We start from the raw sequence: 15091 nt of genomic DNA on the forward strand, positions 1-15091 counted from the left end.
CAGATGCCGTCGTCAAGGACTTGGTGGCCCCCTAGCCTGTTCAGAGTGCAGATGTGTGCGCGCGAGTATGTCGGCACAACATCTGGATGAGGACATGGAGTGCAGTTCACATGCAGGCCTACAGCTAAGGCACATTTCAAGCTTGGTCCCGTTTAAGCTTTCACTCCGGGTGCTGCTATGCGTCATGGACTCACGGAGAAACACATTACTGTACTACAACATTACTGCACATAAACCGCAAATTTATATGTGCAGAAAATCCAACGATAATAAATGGTTTATAAACTAATTTGACCAACTTTATTTGTATTTTTAAAAAAAAGGTCGTTTTGGGGCAAGGGTATCCCCAAACGTGCACATACACATTCAAAACAGGTCATCGCTGATGGTTGTATGTGAAAGAACACCATAGAAGACCAATGTATAGACATACATCGTAGGAAAATAGCATGTTAAAAAGGAGAGATGCACACTTCTCTGTGTGACGCCGTGACATGACGGCCCCAAATTTCAACCCCTGAATTCACCTTGATCCACTAAGTATAGAATGGTATATTTTTAATACGTTATCTGGATGTCTCTATAGATCACATAAAACCTTGATTAATTACTATTGCAATTTCCCCCCGGGGTCAAACCACGGATTATTGTGGAAATGATAGAACGGACATTTCTATAAAGGCAAAGTACCATTAACACAAGCAGGTCAGGAGGTAACAAAAATGACTTTTTACAGAAAGCAAGGTGATTAAAGAGAAAGCAACAGAAAATGTCAAACCATGAAAAGCCTTTTAGATTTTATTGAGATTTGGGGTTTAAGAGAGAAACATTGGGCAGTACAACTGTTAAAAAAATCTGTCAGATACCCCATTACGTTTTCGATTATGTCAGAAACACTAATAGTCTATTACCCTTGCTAAATGCTCAAAATTGATTCGTTTGTGATAATATATACCAGACCCATCCACATTCATCCCGTTTGTTATTTTGTAATCGGAACTCCTGTTGCTGTCTCTTTAAAAAAGTAAAGGGAGGAGGGGAGGTAAGGACAGGGGAGGACATCATTCTTTGTGGCTGAGGCTGGGGTACAGAATTGAAAACTGTGGAAAATGCTGCCCCCTGCTGGGCATGTAAATTTCTCTGTATTAACAATTACAGCCCAACAGGAGACTAAGGTAATGAATCAGTATTTGAGCTTCTTGGGCACCTCCCAGGGGAAGCCATCCCGGCCAAAATGGCCATAGGCTGCAGTGCGCTGGTAGATGGGCTTCTTCAGGTCAAGCTCCCTGGGAAAGAACAAATACTGAGCTGTGAACTTGGAAAACTGACTGAAAACCCAGAGACTTGTACCATGAAGCTGGTCTTATTGAAAAAGTGGTCCAGACTGTTAAAACATTCATCCATTAATTCATTCATTATCCAAGCCGCTTATCCTTACTCAGGGTCGCGGGGATGCTGGAGCCTATCCCTGCAGTAACTGGGCGGCAGGCACGGAGACACCCTGGGCAGGCCGCCAGGCCATCACAGGGCCCACACACACACTCTCATACACACCTAAGGACAATTTAGTACAGTCGATTCACCTGACCTACGTGTCTTTGGACTGTGGGAGGAAACCGGGGCACCCGGGGGAAACCCACTTAGACACGGGGAGAACATGCAAACTCCACACAGAGGACGACCCGGGACGAACCCCAAGGTTAGACTACCCCGGGACTCGAACCCAGGACCTTCTTGCTGTGAGGCAAATGCGCTAACCACTGTGCCACCGTGCTGCCCGTTTATAGAATGAAAACATTAAATTAAACTAAATTAAATTAAAACATGTTCGATATTAAAAATTAGTCCCGAAAATAATACCTGACAATGACCCCCGGACGGAGGTCGAAGTTTGTGTTTACAATATCCAGCAGTTCTCTCTCACTCCTCTGGGAGGTCCCATAGTGAAAGATAGCAATGCAAAGGGGATGGGCAACCCCAATGGCATAGGACACCTACATTCATATATAAAAAAATAACCAAACAACAAAATCAGATAAGTGACAAAACGGAGTACTCAGGACCAAGTCAAACCGTTTGCAGTTTGCAACACTCTTCCCTCCTCACCTGGACCAGAACACGCTTGCAGAGATGGGCTTTCACAAGAGACTTGGCCACCCAGCGAGCGGCATAGGCAGCAGAGCGGTCCACCTTTGTGTAGTCCTTTCCGGAAAAAGCTCCTCCACCATGGGCTCCCCAACCTCCGTAAGTATCTACAATGATCTTACGACCTGTCAGACCAGCATCACCCTATGTACAGGAAGATAATTTTATAATCAAAGACGTTATTTCCAGAAGAGAGGATTTTTCTATATCAGAATTCCTTGAACCTTATCATAGAAATACATTTTGGTTGCAGAAACCTCAAAATATTGAAGTTGCATGTGCAGCGCTCTATAAGCAAGACCCACAACAACATGTTCTATGAAGTTAAGACCCTAGGTATGAGATATTACAAGACATAACCAGATGGTGGACTATTGCAGCTCTTATAAAAAGTTGCTTCCCCCAACCTGTGGCCCTCCAATGACGAATCGACCGCTGGGTTGCATGTGGTAAATCGTATCGTCGTCCAGATAGGCATCGGGGACGACAGCCTTCACTACCAGCTCTTTCAGAGCATCACGCATCTCGTCCAAGCCTATACCCTCATCATGCTGCACAGAGACTACGATAGTGTGCACACGCATTGGGATCATGGCACCACGGTCCCGTCTGTACTGAACAGTCACCTGAAAGAGAAAAGGATGTGTTTTACTATCTAAAATCACTGAATGTAATGCTGAATGTAGTAAACAACCTGAAGCCAGAGTAAAAACCCACAGAAGAACTGAAAGCAACATATCACATAGAGGGAAAGAGAGAGAAAGAACACAACATTCAAAACCCTGTTTTATGGGCGTCCGGGTGGCGTGGCGGTCTATTCTGTTGCCTACCAACACGGGTATCGCTGGTTCAAATCCCCATGTTACCTCCGGCAGGGTCGGGCATCCCTACAGACACAATTGGCTGTGTCTGCGGGTGGGAAGCCGGATGTGGGTATGTGTCCTGGTCGCTGCACTAGCGCCTCCTCTGGTCGGTCGGGGGGCCTGTTCAGGGGGGAGGGGGGACTGGGGGGAATAGCATGATCCTCCCACGTGGTATATACCCCTGGCAAAACTCCTCACTGTCAGGTAAAAAGAAGCGGCTGGCGACTCCACATGTATTGGAGGAGGCATGTGGTAGTCTGCAGCCCTCGCCGGATTGGCAGAGGGGGTGGGGCAACGACCGGGACAGGTTGGAAGAGTGGGGTAATTGGCTAAGTACAACTGGGGAGCAAAAGGAAAAGTGGAAAAAAAGTCACGTTTTATTGCCTAACCTGAGTTTTGGAATCGGGTCGGAGCCATGTAAGTGTTCCATTTCGACGTAATTCAGCCATCTTGATATTAAGCTTGTGAGCCAGCACAATTGTCAGCGGCATACATTCTTCAGTCTCATCGGTGGCATATCCAAACATTAGACCCTGTCAAAGATACGCAATGTGACCAACCATAAATCACATCATTCAAAAAAGCAAAAATACAAATCACATCATCACTAAAATGCTGCATCCATCAACCAGCAGAGAGTGGGACTCAAGGAGAGAAGGTACTCAAGATGAAGGACCCCCAACCTGGTCACCAGCGCCCACATCCTCCTCCTTGCGGTCCCAGTGAACACCCTGAGCAATGTCAGGAGACTGCTGCTCCAAAGCCACCAATACATTGCAGGTTTTATAATCAAAACCTGTGGTAGAAGAGAACAAGCAAGCACCGGTGAACTTTTTGACACCTTCATACCAGGGGCTTATTCCAGAAACACAGGTTAAAAAATCCTTAATTTAAACTCTAATTCTGATTTGAGTGAAACCAACATATCATATGTGGAATTACAAATTCCAAACAGCTGATTTCAATCTCAGCTATCAAGTTCTTCAACTTTGGCTAGGCTGAATCTGAACTGTGAACTTTCACGGTGAACTTTAAAACCCATCTTCACTCAAGCACTGAAAATAGGATTCATAATGGCTTAAGAGGGCAAGAAGCAGTGGTTATCTCTTATCACACAGGATGAATAATAGGTTCTTCTGCAATTATAGTTGACATCAGCACATTTAAAAAAAAGTAAAACATCAGCAGACGGCCGCTTCTTTTTGTTGCACAATTTCACAGTCGCCAGTAAGTACTTCACTGCTCATCGTACTTGTATGTGAAGTATATGACAAATACACCGTTGAATCTTGAATTAAAGGAAAGCGTGATGGCATGCTATGAATTATGAGAGTTAATATGTGAGTTTATCAAGCTATTGAGTAGTTAGCCTAGGTTTCTTGCATTTTATGTCAACTAAATCAAAGAAGGTTGAATCAGTTCATCTGGACACAGCATTTAGTGATAGATACGTTTCATCACTCATCTAAGTGACCTCTTCCGTCTCATTGTCTAAGGACAGGATGTTGTGTTGCTGTTAAGCCCACTGAGGCATTTTTGTGGTTTGCGATATTGGGCTATACAAATAAAATTGATTTGATTGTCTTGATGCATGCTCAACAGACTCTGCAGGGTGTAGCAGTCTACACCCATCTACAGGCCAGTGGCCACTCTTTCAGGGATGAGGATGTGTACATCTTTGATGGGGAGGAATGCTGGTTTGAATGGGGAGTCAAAGAGGCCATCTATGTGAAGAGGAAACGGCCATCCCTAAACCGGGGGGGGGGGTATGAGTACATCTGTCACCTTCTTATAATGCTCTGATTGCAGCCATTTCCAAATCCTCTGTGAATAGTACACATGGCCATTGTAATTCTAGTTAATGGTCACACCCATATTTGCATACGAAACTGATCGTTAGTTTCAGTCGTTATGCAGCTGTGTTGTTTATAAGGGTGGGGACCTGCAGTCAGCTGAGACTGAAGAGGTCACTTTGATGAGTGATGAAACGTTTCTCTCAATAAACGTTGTATCCAGATGAACTGATTCAACCTTCTTTGAGTTTTGGTCCTTATGCAGCTGTGTTGTTTATAAGGGTGGGGATACCTGCAGTCACTTGAGACTGAAAATCAAAGAAGGCTGAAGGTTTATTGATCGATACGTTTCATCACTCATCTAAGTGACTTCTTCAGTCTCAAGTGACTGCAGGTATCCCCACCCTTCTAAACAATACAGTGGCATAATGACCCAAACCAACGACCATTTTCATATGCAAATACGGGTGGGACCATTAACTAGAGTTTCAGTGGCCATGTGTGCAACATTGTGTCCAAATGAACTGATTCAACTTTCTTTGATTTTCTTACCTGGATTATTTTCTTATATATATTATTTATTTATAAGTTTTCAGTTATACAGAATTATAAATATTGACATCATGTATATAAATATTCTCAACCCAACCCCTCAATCCCCCAGCAGACCCTCCCGATCCAAGTCTCTCCCTCCAACCCCCGAATCCCAGAGGAAAGACAGAAAAGAAGAAAATAAAAATAAAAAAGGGAAAAAAGGGGAAAATAATGAACGAATTTATAGATAAAGGTAGCGTGGAATTGTGTGTGTGTGTGTGTGTGTGTATTCGTATGTGTGCCATATTACAGCTGATACTCCTGCTAATCGTAATTATCATCACTGTGTGGTACAGTGGAGGGCATCCTTGTTTGGTTAGTAAATGGTCTCCAGGTTTTTTCAAAGGTTTTTAAAGAAGCCTTCAATGAGAATATGTTTTTTTTGTTTCTAATTTTACATTACTTATAACTTATTTGTTCCATTTGTCATAGTTTGGTAAGATATATGTGTTTCCATTTGAGGAGCACAAGACGTTTAGCTAGGAGCGTGGTGAAACTTACTGTTCTTGGGAATGAAGTAGGTAAATTAGCGTTGGGGGTAATGCCAGACAGAGCTGTAAGTTGGTTGGGGTGATTTGTGTGCCAGCTAGTACCTCAAAGGATTTAAATGTATTAGTCCAATAGTCATGCAGCTGCCAGGAAAGAGGAAAAGAGGAAGGCCAAAGAGGAGGTTTATGGATGTGGTGAGGAAGGACATGCAGGTGGCTGGTGTGACAGAGGAAGATGCAGAAGACAGGAAGAAATGGAAACGGATGATCCGCTGTGGCGACCCCTAACGGGAGCAGCCGAAAGTAGTAGTAGTAGTAGTAGTAGTCCAATAGTCATGCAATTTGGGACAGGACCAAAACAGGTGAGCATCCATATGAATTTAAAAGAAAAAAATTATTGACATGGAAATAGTGGAGCACCGGTGAAAAGTGGGCACATGACATGTTTCTTTATTTTGAACGTTTTTTCTCCCCTTTTCTCCCCAATTGTATCCAATTACCCCTTTCTTCCCGAGCCATCCTGGTCATTGCTCCATCCCCTCTGCCGATCCAGGGAGGGCTGCAGACTACCACATGCCTCCTCCAATACATGTGGAGTCGCCAGCCGCTTCTTTTCACCTGACAGTGAGGAGTTTCACCAGGGGGACGTAGCACGTGGGAGGATCACGCTATTCCCCCCAGCCCCCCCCCCCTAAAAACAGGCGCCCTGACCAACCAGAGGAGGCACTAGTGCAGCGATCAGGACACATACCCACATCCGGCTTCCCGACCGCAGACATGGCCAATTGTGTCTGTAGGGACGCCCGACCAAGCCGGAGGTAACACAGGGATTGGAACCGGTGTTCTGGTGTTGGTAGGCAACGAAATAGACCGCTACACTATCCGGACCCCCCCAAAGTAAACAGTTTTGTGATCTAAACCAGCCTATCTTTGAGTAGAGCATCTGGGTTCTCATCCACCGGTCTCTCCTAAGTCATTACAGTGTCATTCATATTTGCTTTAAATAAAGAGCAAATGAAGAACTAAAATACAAATTAAATTGTCATTATTTGTGGCAGAAAAAAAATTAATGGCCAGGGATACACCAAAAATGGGGGGGGGGGAAACTGCTTTGTTTACTGCAAGTCAGACTGTTGTAACGGACCTGCATATATTTAGCTTCTCGATATGTTATTTTCCTCCAGTATTATGCAAAAATATTCCAGTGGCAAAAGAAAAAAAACAAGAATGAAGGGAAATGCACAGCATTTTTCGTGAAGTGAGGGCAAATGTACAGTATGAGTAATATTAGATGTGAGGGTAAAGATTGCTGGGCTAAATAATTGATTGAGCTAAAAAGTGGTAAAGCGGAGATCCTCCCTGTGAAATGTCCAATCAAGATATCATTACTTTCTTGCCATCTGAAACTGGGTGAATAATTCAAGCTTCCATGTCCGCTGGCTTTCTAGAAAATGACACGCCATGATCAAGACAAGCGGAATATAAAAATGAACTGTCTGCCGCCTAAATGCTGCAGGCTTGGTTGGGTTTCACCCCGGTAAACTGGCCAGGGCGCAGGTTAGCTTCACAGCATAAGTTACCATGGTAAATGATCTGGATTTACTCTGTATTTGCAACAGCAAATTCCAGATTTCTGTTAATTTCCGGTTCAGCGTATCTGGATACCTTGCCGATCCAGCTTTCTGGAACACCTCCCTGTCCTGTCGTAGACATTTCTACGTTTTTCAGTTAACATCCTCACTTCAGAAAAACCACACACTGTGCAACAGCCACCCACTGATGTTAATACCTTTAGAGGAATCGTCATAGCCAATGTACTTGATTGTCTCCCTGACAATCTTCTGATAGTCAACGTTGGCCCTGGAGGTGACCTCCCCCGCCAGGAGGATCATCCCCGTCTTAGCCACAGTTTCTGTGGAGACAAAGTCACACTCACTACAGTAAATACATCACAGTATGTGTGGAGTGGATCTTAAGTAAGATTTAACAAAATTAAATGGAAGGGGATTGAAGGCTCTCTGCATATCGAGCATGTTGCACCACAGGTAAAAAAGCCAGTCTGTACTAGAGCTGAATTACTGGGTACCGGGTTCAAGACTACTTTACTGCTCAAATAAATTGATTAAGCTTTGGTTAATTGTGAAAAAAGATAAGAGCAGAGGGGAACAACAATTACATAATATTTATAATGTACTGTGAGGCGGTGAAAAGTTTTATGCTGGTTCTGTTTGAAAATACTGGAATACACACCTTACGTTTTGAGTTTAGTTAAGAAAAAGAAAAAAAAACCTCAACCTTATTTTTAAGATTTTAAAAATCTTATTTAGCATTACCATGAATGACCATACCTGGGGATATACAGTGAGAATCAAGCAAATTCCTGACTGAATTTTCCAAGCCTATACATGAGGTGATATATGTCTGCTGAGTCTAACAAAACTGAATAAAATCAGCAGTAAAATCCTCCATTGGAGAATTTCGCAGTGCAAAAACCTGCATCCTTACCGCATGCCACTTTGGCATCGGGGTCCTGCTTGAGATGGGCGTCTAGCACAGCATCACTGATTTGGTCACAGATCTTATCTACAAAGAAAGCAAAATAAGTTAGACATGTTAGGGCCCTTCGTCACACCACGTTGTCAGGCACTGGGTGGAAAAGCTCTTACTTGTGGTGTTGGAAGACCGGACAAAGGAGGTGAAAGAGTCACAAAATAATCAGACATAATCAAGACAGAACTAAATAACAAAACAAGAAAGAGAAAACAAACCAACAAACAAACCACCAGAAAGACAGAAGAAAAGGCAAAGTAAAACTCGATGGTCTTAGAGAGAGTGAGGGTTCAAATGAGAAGGGTTAATGTGGCTAAATATGCACATGTGAGTGTGTCAGTGTGATGATAATAGTAGCAATAATAACAATAGTAATAATAATACTAACAATGATAGAAATAAATAATAATAATATCACTGGTTATATAAAGAAGACCATAAACATGAAAGACGGAGGAAAAAAGACTTAATAATAAACAAGGATTATGATAATAATAATAATAATGACAAAAACAGCAATAACCATTAATAACAATATATTTGTTGGAAATGAAAAGAGTATAGCAGTAAGTAGTAAATACACATAATAATGATAGTTTGTGGGAGCAGTTTATAGTGAAAGAGAGAGAGAAAAAACGGATAGACTAGAAGGTGCTGGGGGGGGGGTCCGAATGTGTGTGTGTTTTATGGGTACATGTGTGTGATGGCTGTGTGTGTGCAATTGTAAAAATTTGAAGGGATCAATGGGCGTCCGGGTAGTGTAGAGGTCTAGTCCATTGTCTACCAACACGGGGATCGCTGGTTCGAATCCCTGTGTTACCTCCAGCTTGGTGGGGTGTGCCTGCAGACACAATTGGCCGTGTCTGCAGATGGGAAGCTGGATGTGAGTATGTGTCCTGGTCGCTGCACTAGCACATCCTCTGGTCAGTCAGGGCACCTGGTTCGGGGGGAGACTGAGGGGAATAGCGTGATCCCCCCACGTGCTACGTCCCCCTGGGGAAACTCTTCACTGTCAGGTGAAAAGAAGCAGCTGGCGACTCCACATATATCAGAGGAGACATGTGGTAGTCTGCAGCCCACCCAGGATCGGCAGAGGGGGTGGAGCAGTGACGGGGATGGCTCGGAAGAGTGGGATAATTGGCCAAGTACAATTGGGGAGGAAAAGGGGGTAGAGAAAAGAAAATTAAGGGATCACGATGTATGTGTGATGGTAGATATGTGTGTGAGCGAAAGTGTGTATGTTTATTGTGGATAGTGGACAGGCAAAAAGAGGTGACGTGTGAAATCGGTGCAGAAATTAAGGATTTAGGGTATGGATGAATGAATACCAGATTATGTCAAGATTATTCTAAAGGAGTCAGATCAGTTTTCTTCCCATTGATATGTAGTCAATTAGTAGATTTTTTTCCAAAGGGTTATATTGATTAAGTTTCTTGATTTCAAGGGGAAGGGGAGAAATCCCGAGTTAATTCTGGCTGATCCTGATTCTGATTAAAGAGGCCCTGGGTAAGTGTGATTATCCTGTTTTCCCCGGGCGCTGCACGGTGGCTGCCCGCTGATCCTAGCTACAGTGTGTGTTGGCACTGGTTAAATGCAGAGGATGAATTCCCTCCCCGGGAATAAAAAGTACATCATCGTCATTAGCATGTTACATTTAAGGCTTTATGGCTTTTAAATACTTCCTAGAGTAACATTTTAAGATAAGCTTGAAAGGGAATTTTATATCACATAATTTTTTTTCTGGACCCCCCCCCCCTTTTCTGCCCAATTGTATCTGACCAATTACCCCACTCTTCCGAGCCATCCCGGTCACTGCTCCACCCCCTCTGCCGATCCGGGGAGGGCTGCAGACTACCGCATGCCTCCTCCGATACATGTGGAGTCACCAGCCGCTTCTTTTCACATGACAGTGTGACGTAAAAAACAACGGTTTTGGTGAAGAGGGAGCTGAGCCCGAAGGCAAAGCTCTCAATTTACCAGTCAATCTTCATTCCAACCCTCACCTATGGTCAAGAGCTTTGGGTAGTGACCGAAAGGGTGAGATCACGAATACAAGCGGCTGAAATGAGTTTCCTCCCTAGGGTGTCTGGGCTCAGCCTTAGAGATAGGGTGAGGAGCTTGGACAGCTGGAAGGAGCTCGGAGTACAGCCACTGCTCCTTTGCATCGAAAGGAGCCAGTTGAGGTGGTTCAGGCATCCGATTAGGAGGCCTCCTGGGCAAGGCCTTCCTTTGGACGCTTTCTGGAAATGTCCAACTGGGAGGAGACCCCGGGGTAGACTCAGAACTCTAGAACTCGCTGGGCGGACTAGATGTCCAATCTGGCCTGGGAACGCCTTGGAATCCCCCAGGAGGAGCTGGAGGGCGTTGCTGGAGAGAGGGACATCTGGAGGGCCCTACTTAGCTTGCTGGCATTATGAACCTGGTTATCTAAATGCAGTCCTGGTTGACCTATAAAATACCACTAAAATTGGAGCATTTTAAGCCCCCCATGACTTGGAGGAGGTCACTGATGCTTCCCCTTCACCTTGTATTGTATTTTGCTCTATTCATGCTTCAACAAGAATGCACTCTTATCTCCAACTGGTTCAAAATGCAGCAGCAAGGCTTTCAGCGTGAAAGAGGGGACAATACCACTCCAACTTTAACCGCTTCACACTCAATGACGATTGATTTTTAAATTGATTTCAAGATTTTATTGATCACTTTCAAAGTGTTGGCCACACAGTTTGGCGCTGGCTTTTATCATTTTATTACCTTTCTCCAAAACTATCAAACTGCATTATAAGATCTGCAGACAGACCTCAGAAAAATACCAAAGGGAATTGTGGTTTTGCTTAATAATGCCCACAACTATAAACCTGCTGGAAGATAGGATTTTGTTGCCATTATTTCTGCACTAAAAACACAATCATTCATTCTCCCACTTCAGTTATTAACCTGATGCTATTATTTTGAAGCAATATGATCTTGTGTATGACAATTATATAACCTACTTTTGGCTTCTTGATCAACATACGTAGAGTGGTAGTCGATTAAAAGCAGAAGAGCGCGCTGAAGGAGTGGCACACATTCAAAGTTGGTATCAACACCCGCAGCACATGAATACGGCACATGTTTTGTTTGTGTGCGTTCTTGTGTGTTAAGAAAATCACGCGATGACCTTGTGACTAAGTGGGTGAGAAGAGACCATTTGTCCCATCAGCTCAGTCGTTACCAGGTGTTGGCTTTCCCTGCCACCGTGGTGCAGCCTGAACCCAGGTACTGTTGATTGACTGCAGGGAGTATTTAAGCAGTTGCTCTGAAGTTGTCAGGGTGTAGACGTGTGCACGCGATATTAATTTAAGCTCAATTGTTATGAGTTGGCAGCACGGGGTGGCATGGTGATGCAGTGGTTAGCCCGGTCATCTCACAGCAAGAAGGTCCTGGGTTTGAGCCCTGGGGTAGTCCAACCCTGGGGGGTCGTCCCAGGTCATCCTCTGTGTGGAGTTTGCATGTTCTCCCCGTGTCTGTGTGGGTTTCCTCCCACAGTCCAAGACAGTTGAATCGCTCATACTAAATTGCCCCTAGGTATGAATGTGTGTGTGTGTGTGTGTGTGTGTGTGTGTGTGTGTGTGTGTGTGTGTGTGTGTGTGTGTGTGTGTGTGTGTGTGTGGCCCTGTGATGGCCTGGCAGCCTGTCCAGGGTGTCTCCCCGCCTGCCGCCCAGTGACTGGTGGGGTAGGCTCCAGCATCCCCGCGACCCTGAAAGCAGGATAAGCGGTTCGGATAATGGAAAGGAATGTAATGAGTTGAGTTCAGTTATTAGTTAATCTAAGCTCAATTGTTACGAGTTGAGTTTTGTTCAGTTAAGATGAGTTAACTCTTAATTTGTTTGTTTGCTTTCTTTTTCATATTCTTTTGTTTCACTTGTAGCTACACCCTGTAAATGAATTACTTTTTGTTAAATTAGAAACAGTTGCGAGTCTGCCTCCTACATTTTAGTCACTCATGTCAGGCTACCCCACAGCTCTGTATTGACTATGTCTATTTTTGAGAGGATATTTGGCCTTTACGGCCCCAGTATTTACAAAGTCATGGAAAGATAAGGTCGTTGTTCTACAGTACTGCAGAAATGTCAATGTCAACTCTGAATGTTATTTGGCAGTAAAGAGACTCTCCAGTATAAATAGGTAACACACTATCACTTAGAAAGAAGAGAAAGCCAGTTTATTTTGTCATTGTATTCTTATAACAAATTGTATTCTTACAGTGAATTTGTTCTCTGCATTTAACCCATCCTATTGTATAGGAGCATGCATGTCTTTTTGGTGGTGGGGGAAACCAGAGCACCTGGAGGAAACCCACGCTGACACGGGGAGAACATGCAAACTTCACACAGACAGGACCTGGGACGGTCTGGGGTTTGACCCTATGGACCTTCTTGCTGTGAGGCGACGGTGCTAACCACTGGACCACCATGCTGCCCCAAATTGGTTAAATTGGTTTACTTTAAGGACTTCAAACGAGGGCTGTGGATAAGTAGCTTAAAATGCATATGAATGTGACAACCTCATGTCAACGATGGAACAACAGCCCCCCTTAGTACCTACTATATTTAGGATAGTGATAAGCCTATAATCTGTTGCATTGGAGCTGCTGTCTCGCCCCCATATTATACTGTATTACACTGATTATATATATAGCGTTTTTTTCCCGAAACTGTCAACGGTGTTGTGAGTGCTCGACTAATGAGGAGCGGAATATCAACAGATACAGGAAAACATGTTTTAACACATTGTAGTACAGGCCTGTTTTGTGTGTCTCGCACTCATATATATATATATTAGTTTAATACAGTATAACACGTGTGTGTGTTTTCGCCTCTCTCTATTTAATAATTAGATTATGGAGGAAGTTTCAATTCCATGACTGCATTAGCCGAAATGTTTCAGCATCTCTGATATAGTCCCTGCACCATTGCACTTTATCCCCTCTTATTTCGCCTGTATATAACCAGTATATCTCAAGAGTGTAGTGTTGTTACTCTGCTAAGTACCCCGAGAAGAGCCACGAAACCGGAGTCAAACTCCACGCAGGTGCAAACCCACATGGCCAATAAGCACGATGCTGATTATGAGACGTTTCACAAACAGCGGGACGTCCTACCACACGTCCCGCTTGAGGCAACCGCTCCAGCGACCGTCACGGTGAAGTTTCGTAGCAGCGACCCGCCACGGCTGGGTCAGCCCCGCGGTAAACCAGGCGGTGCTTCGGCCGCGTCCGTAGCCCGGCCACCAAAACCAGCCGGCCGCTGAAATACGACGGCGACGAAAGCCCCGGCGTGTAAAGTCACCACGCGTGGCCTGCGCCTGACAAGTGGTGTCGACCATGTTGTTAGCAACCGCATCATAGCAACCGAGTCGGTCCGCTTCGCCCGTAGCCTTCCACGCCGACTCTCACATGACGACGCGGAGGCCCGTCGGTGCTATCACACGAGTTTGGTGCGGATGACAAGAAAACGTCACTAACTATGCTAGTCTCTCAAAACAAAGATGACGACGCGGACACAAGGCGCTGGAAGAAGATAAACGCCGGTGCTCTGGTAGTGTCTTGTTTGCTAGAGAGCTAACGTCAACCCCGGGCTTCGTGCACTAACCTAGTGGAGGACAAGTTAGCTAGTGGGAGACCCGACACGGCGTTAGCTGCGAAGACGTTGAGAGGAAGACGAGCGCGGCGTAGAACTCACCTGGGTGCCCTTCCCCGACGGACTCGGAGGTAAAGAGGAAGCAGTCTTCATCAATGAGCGCGTTATGGAAACCGTTGAGTTGGCCGTTCATTGTGGAAAGGGCAACGTCGTTTTGGGAATACGCTAGCTGGCGAGCTATCGTTTAATAAACAAGTGAAATTGTATGTAGTATGTTATCAGAGACGCCGCGGTGTCTCTGGGCGATGTGCAGCCACACTACGCCGGTGTTTGTATTCAGCGTCAGCTGGTAGAAACGTGGAGTGATTGGACACGCCTGTCGTTTGGCCCGGCTAAAGCACAGCGTCGTCATACTTGTTATCCTGTAAGCATCGCTTCACTGCAGCCAATGGTCGCTTTTGTATAGTAAAAAAACAACAAAAACAAATGCAATGCAAGGGGAGGGTCCCCCAAGCTGTGTGTGTGTGTGTGTGTGTGTGTGTGTGTGTGTGTGTGTGTGTGTGTGTGTGTGTGAGTGCGTGTGTGGGGTGGGGTGGTGGTGGGGGTATTTCTAGAAATAAACCTTGAAAAACTAAATTTTTACTCTAATTTCGATTTGAGTGGGCCAAAGATTTCATCTTGGGGGTTGTGTTAATTCAAGTCCGGATCACGAGACTGAACTCTGCACGTTCACTTTTAATTTAAAAAGCCATCTCAGTCGAGCACCGAAAATAGGATTCACAGTAGATTCGGGGGGGGGGGGCAGCAGTGATTTCATTTCACACCGGTCGCACAATGTGTTCTCATGCGAGTACATTAGTGATATCAGCATATTTGGGAAATTAAAAATGTAAAACGTCAGCAGCTGCAAAGGAGAGAGTGTTGGCGTGCTATAAATTATGAGTTAATGTGAGCTAAGTATATCAAATGATCAAGTGATTATCCCAGTTATCTCTCATTTCATATGTCAACTAAATAATTTGAGTGTGTTTATGCA

At 44.6% G+C, this 15091-nt stretch overlaps 1 protein-coding gene across 1 annotated transcript; it reads right to left on the minus strand.

Annotated features, from left to right (window-relative positions):
- Positions 1-292: 292 nt before the first annotated feature.
- On the minus strand, positions 293-14372 carry mat2aa (methionine adenosyltransferase II, alpha a). Its single transcript, XM_056291044.1, has 9 exons — positions 14158-14372; positions 8389-8466; positions 7673-7795; positions 3692-3804; positions 3398-3541; positions 2553-2771; positions 2107-2289; positions 1861-1994; positions 293-1286 (listed from the first exon to the last, which is right to left on the minus strand). Exons 1-9 carry the CDS (start codon positions 14246-14248, stop codon positions 1184-1186), a joined length of 1188 nt encoding a protein of 395 aa, XP_056147019.1. The 5' UTR covers positions 14249-14372; the 3' UTR covers positions 293-1183.
- Between the last annotated feature and the right edge of the window lie 719 nt (positions 14373-15091).

Source organism: Lampris incognitus, chromosome 12 (genome assembly GCF_029633865.1).
Source record: "Lampris incognitus isolate fLamInc1 chromosome 12, fLamInc1.hap2, whole genome shotgun sequence".
NCBI lineage: Eukaryota > Metazoa > Chordata > Actinopteri > Lampriformes > Lampridae > Lampris > Lampris incognitus.

Bases quoted from the DNA above. Each gene is read 5' to 3' on its own strand.
- mat2aa (XM_056291044.1), bottom strand. From the start codon at position 14,248: ATGAACGGCCAACTCAACGGTTTCCATAACGCGCTCATTGATGAAGAC. The intron at 8,467-14,157 runs GTGAGTTCTACG...CTTTCTTTGTAG, and splicing joins CGTCGGGGAAGGGCACCCAG to ATAAGATCTGTGACCAAATC. The intron at 3,805-7,672 runs GTATTAACATCA...CTTCTACCACAG, and splicing joins CTATGACGATTCCTCTAAAG to GTTTTGATTATAAAACCTGC.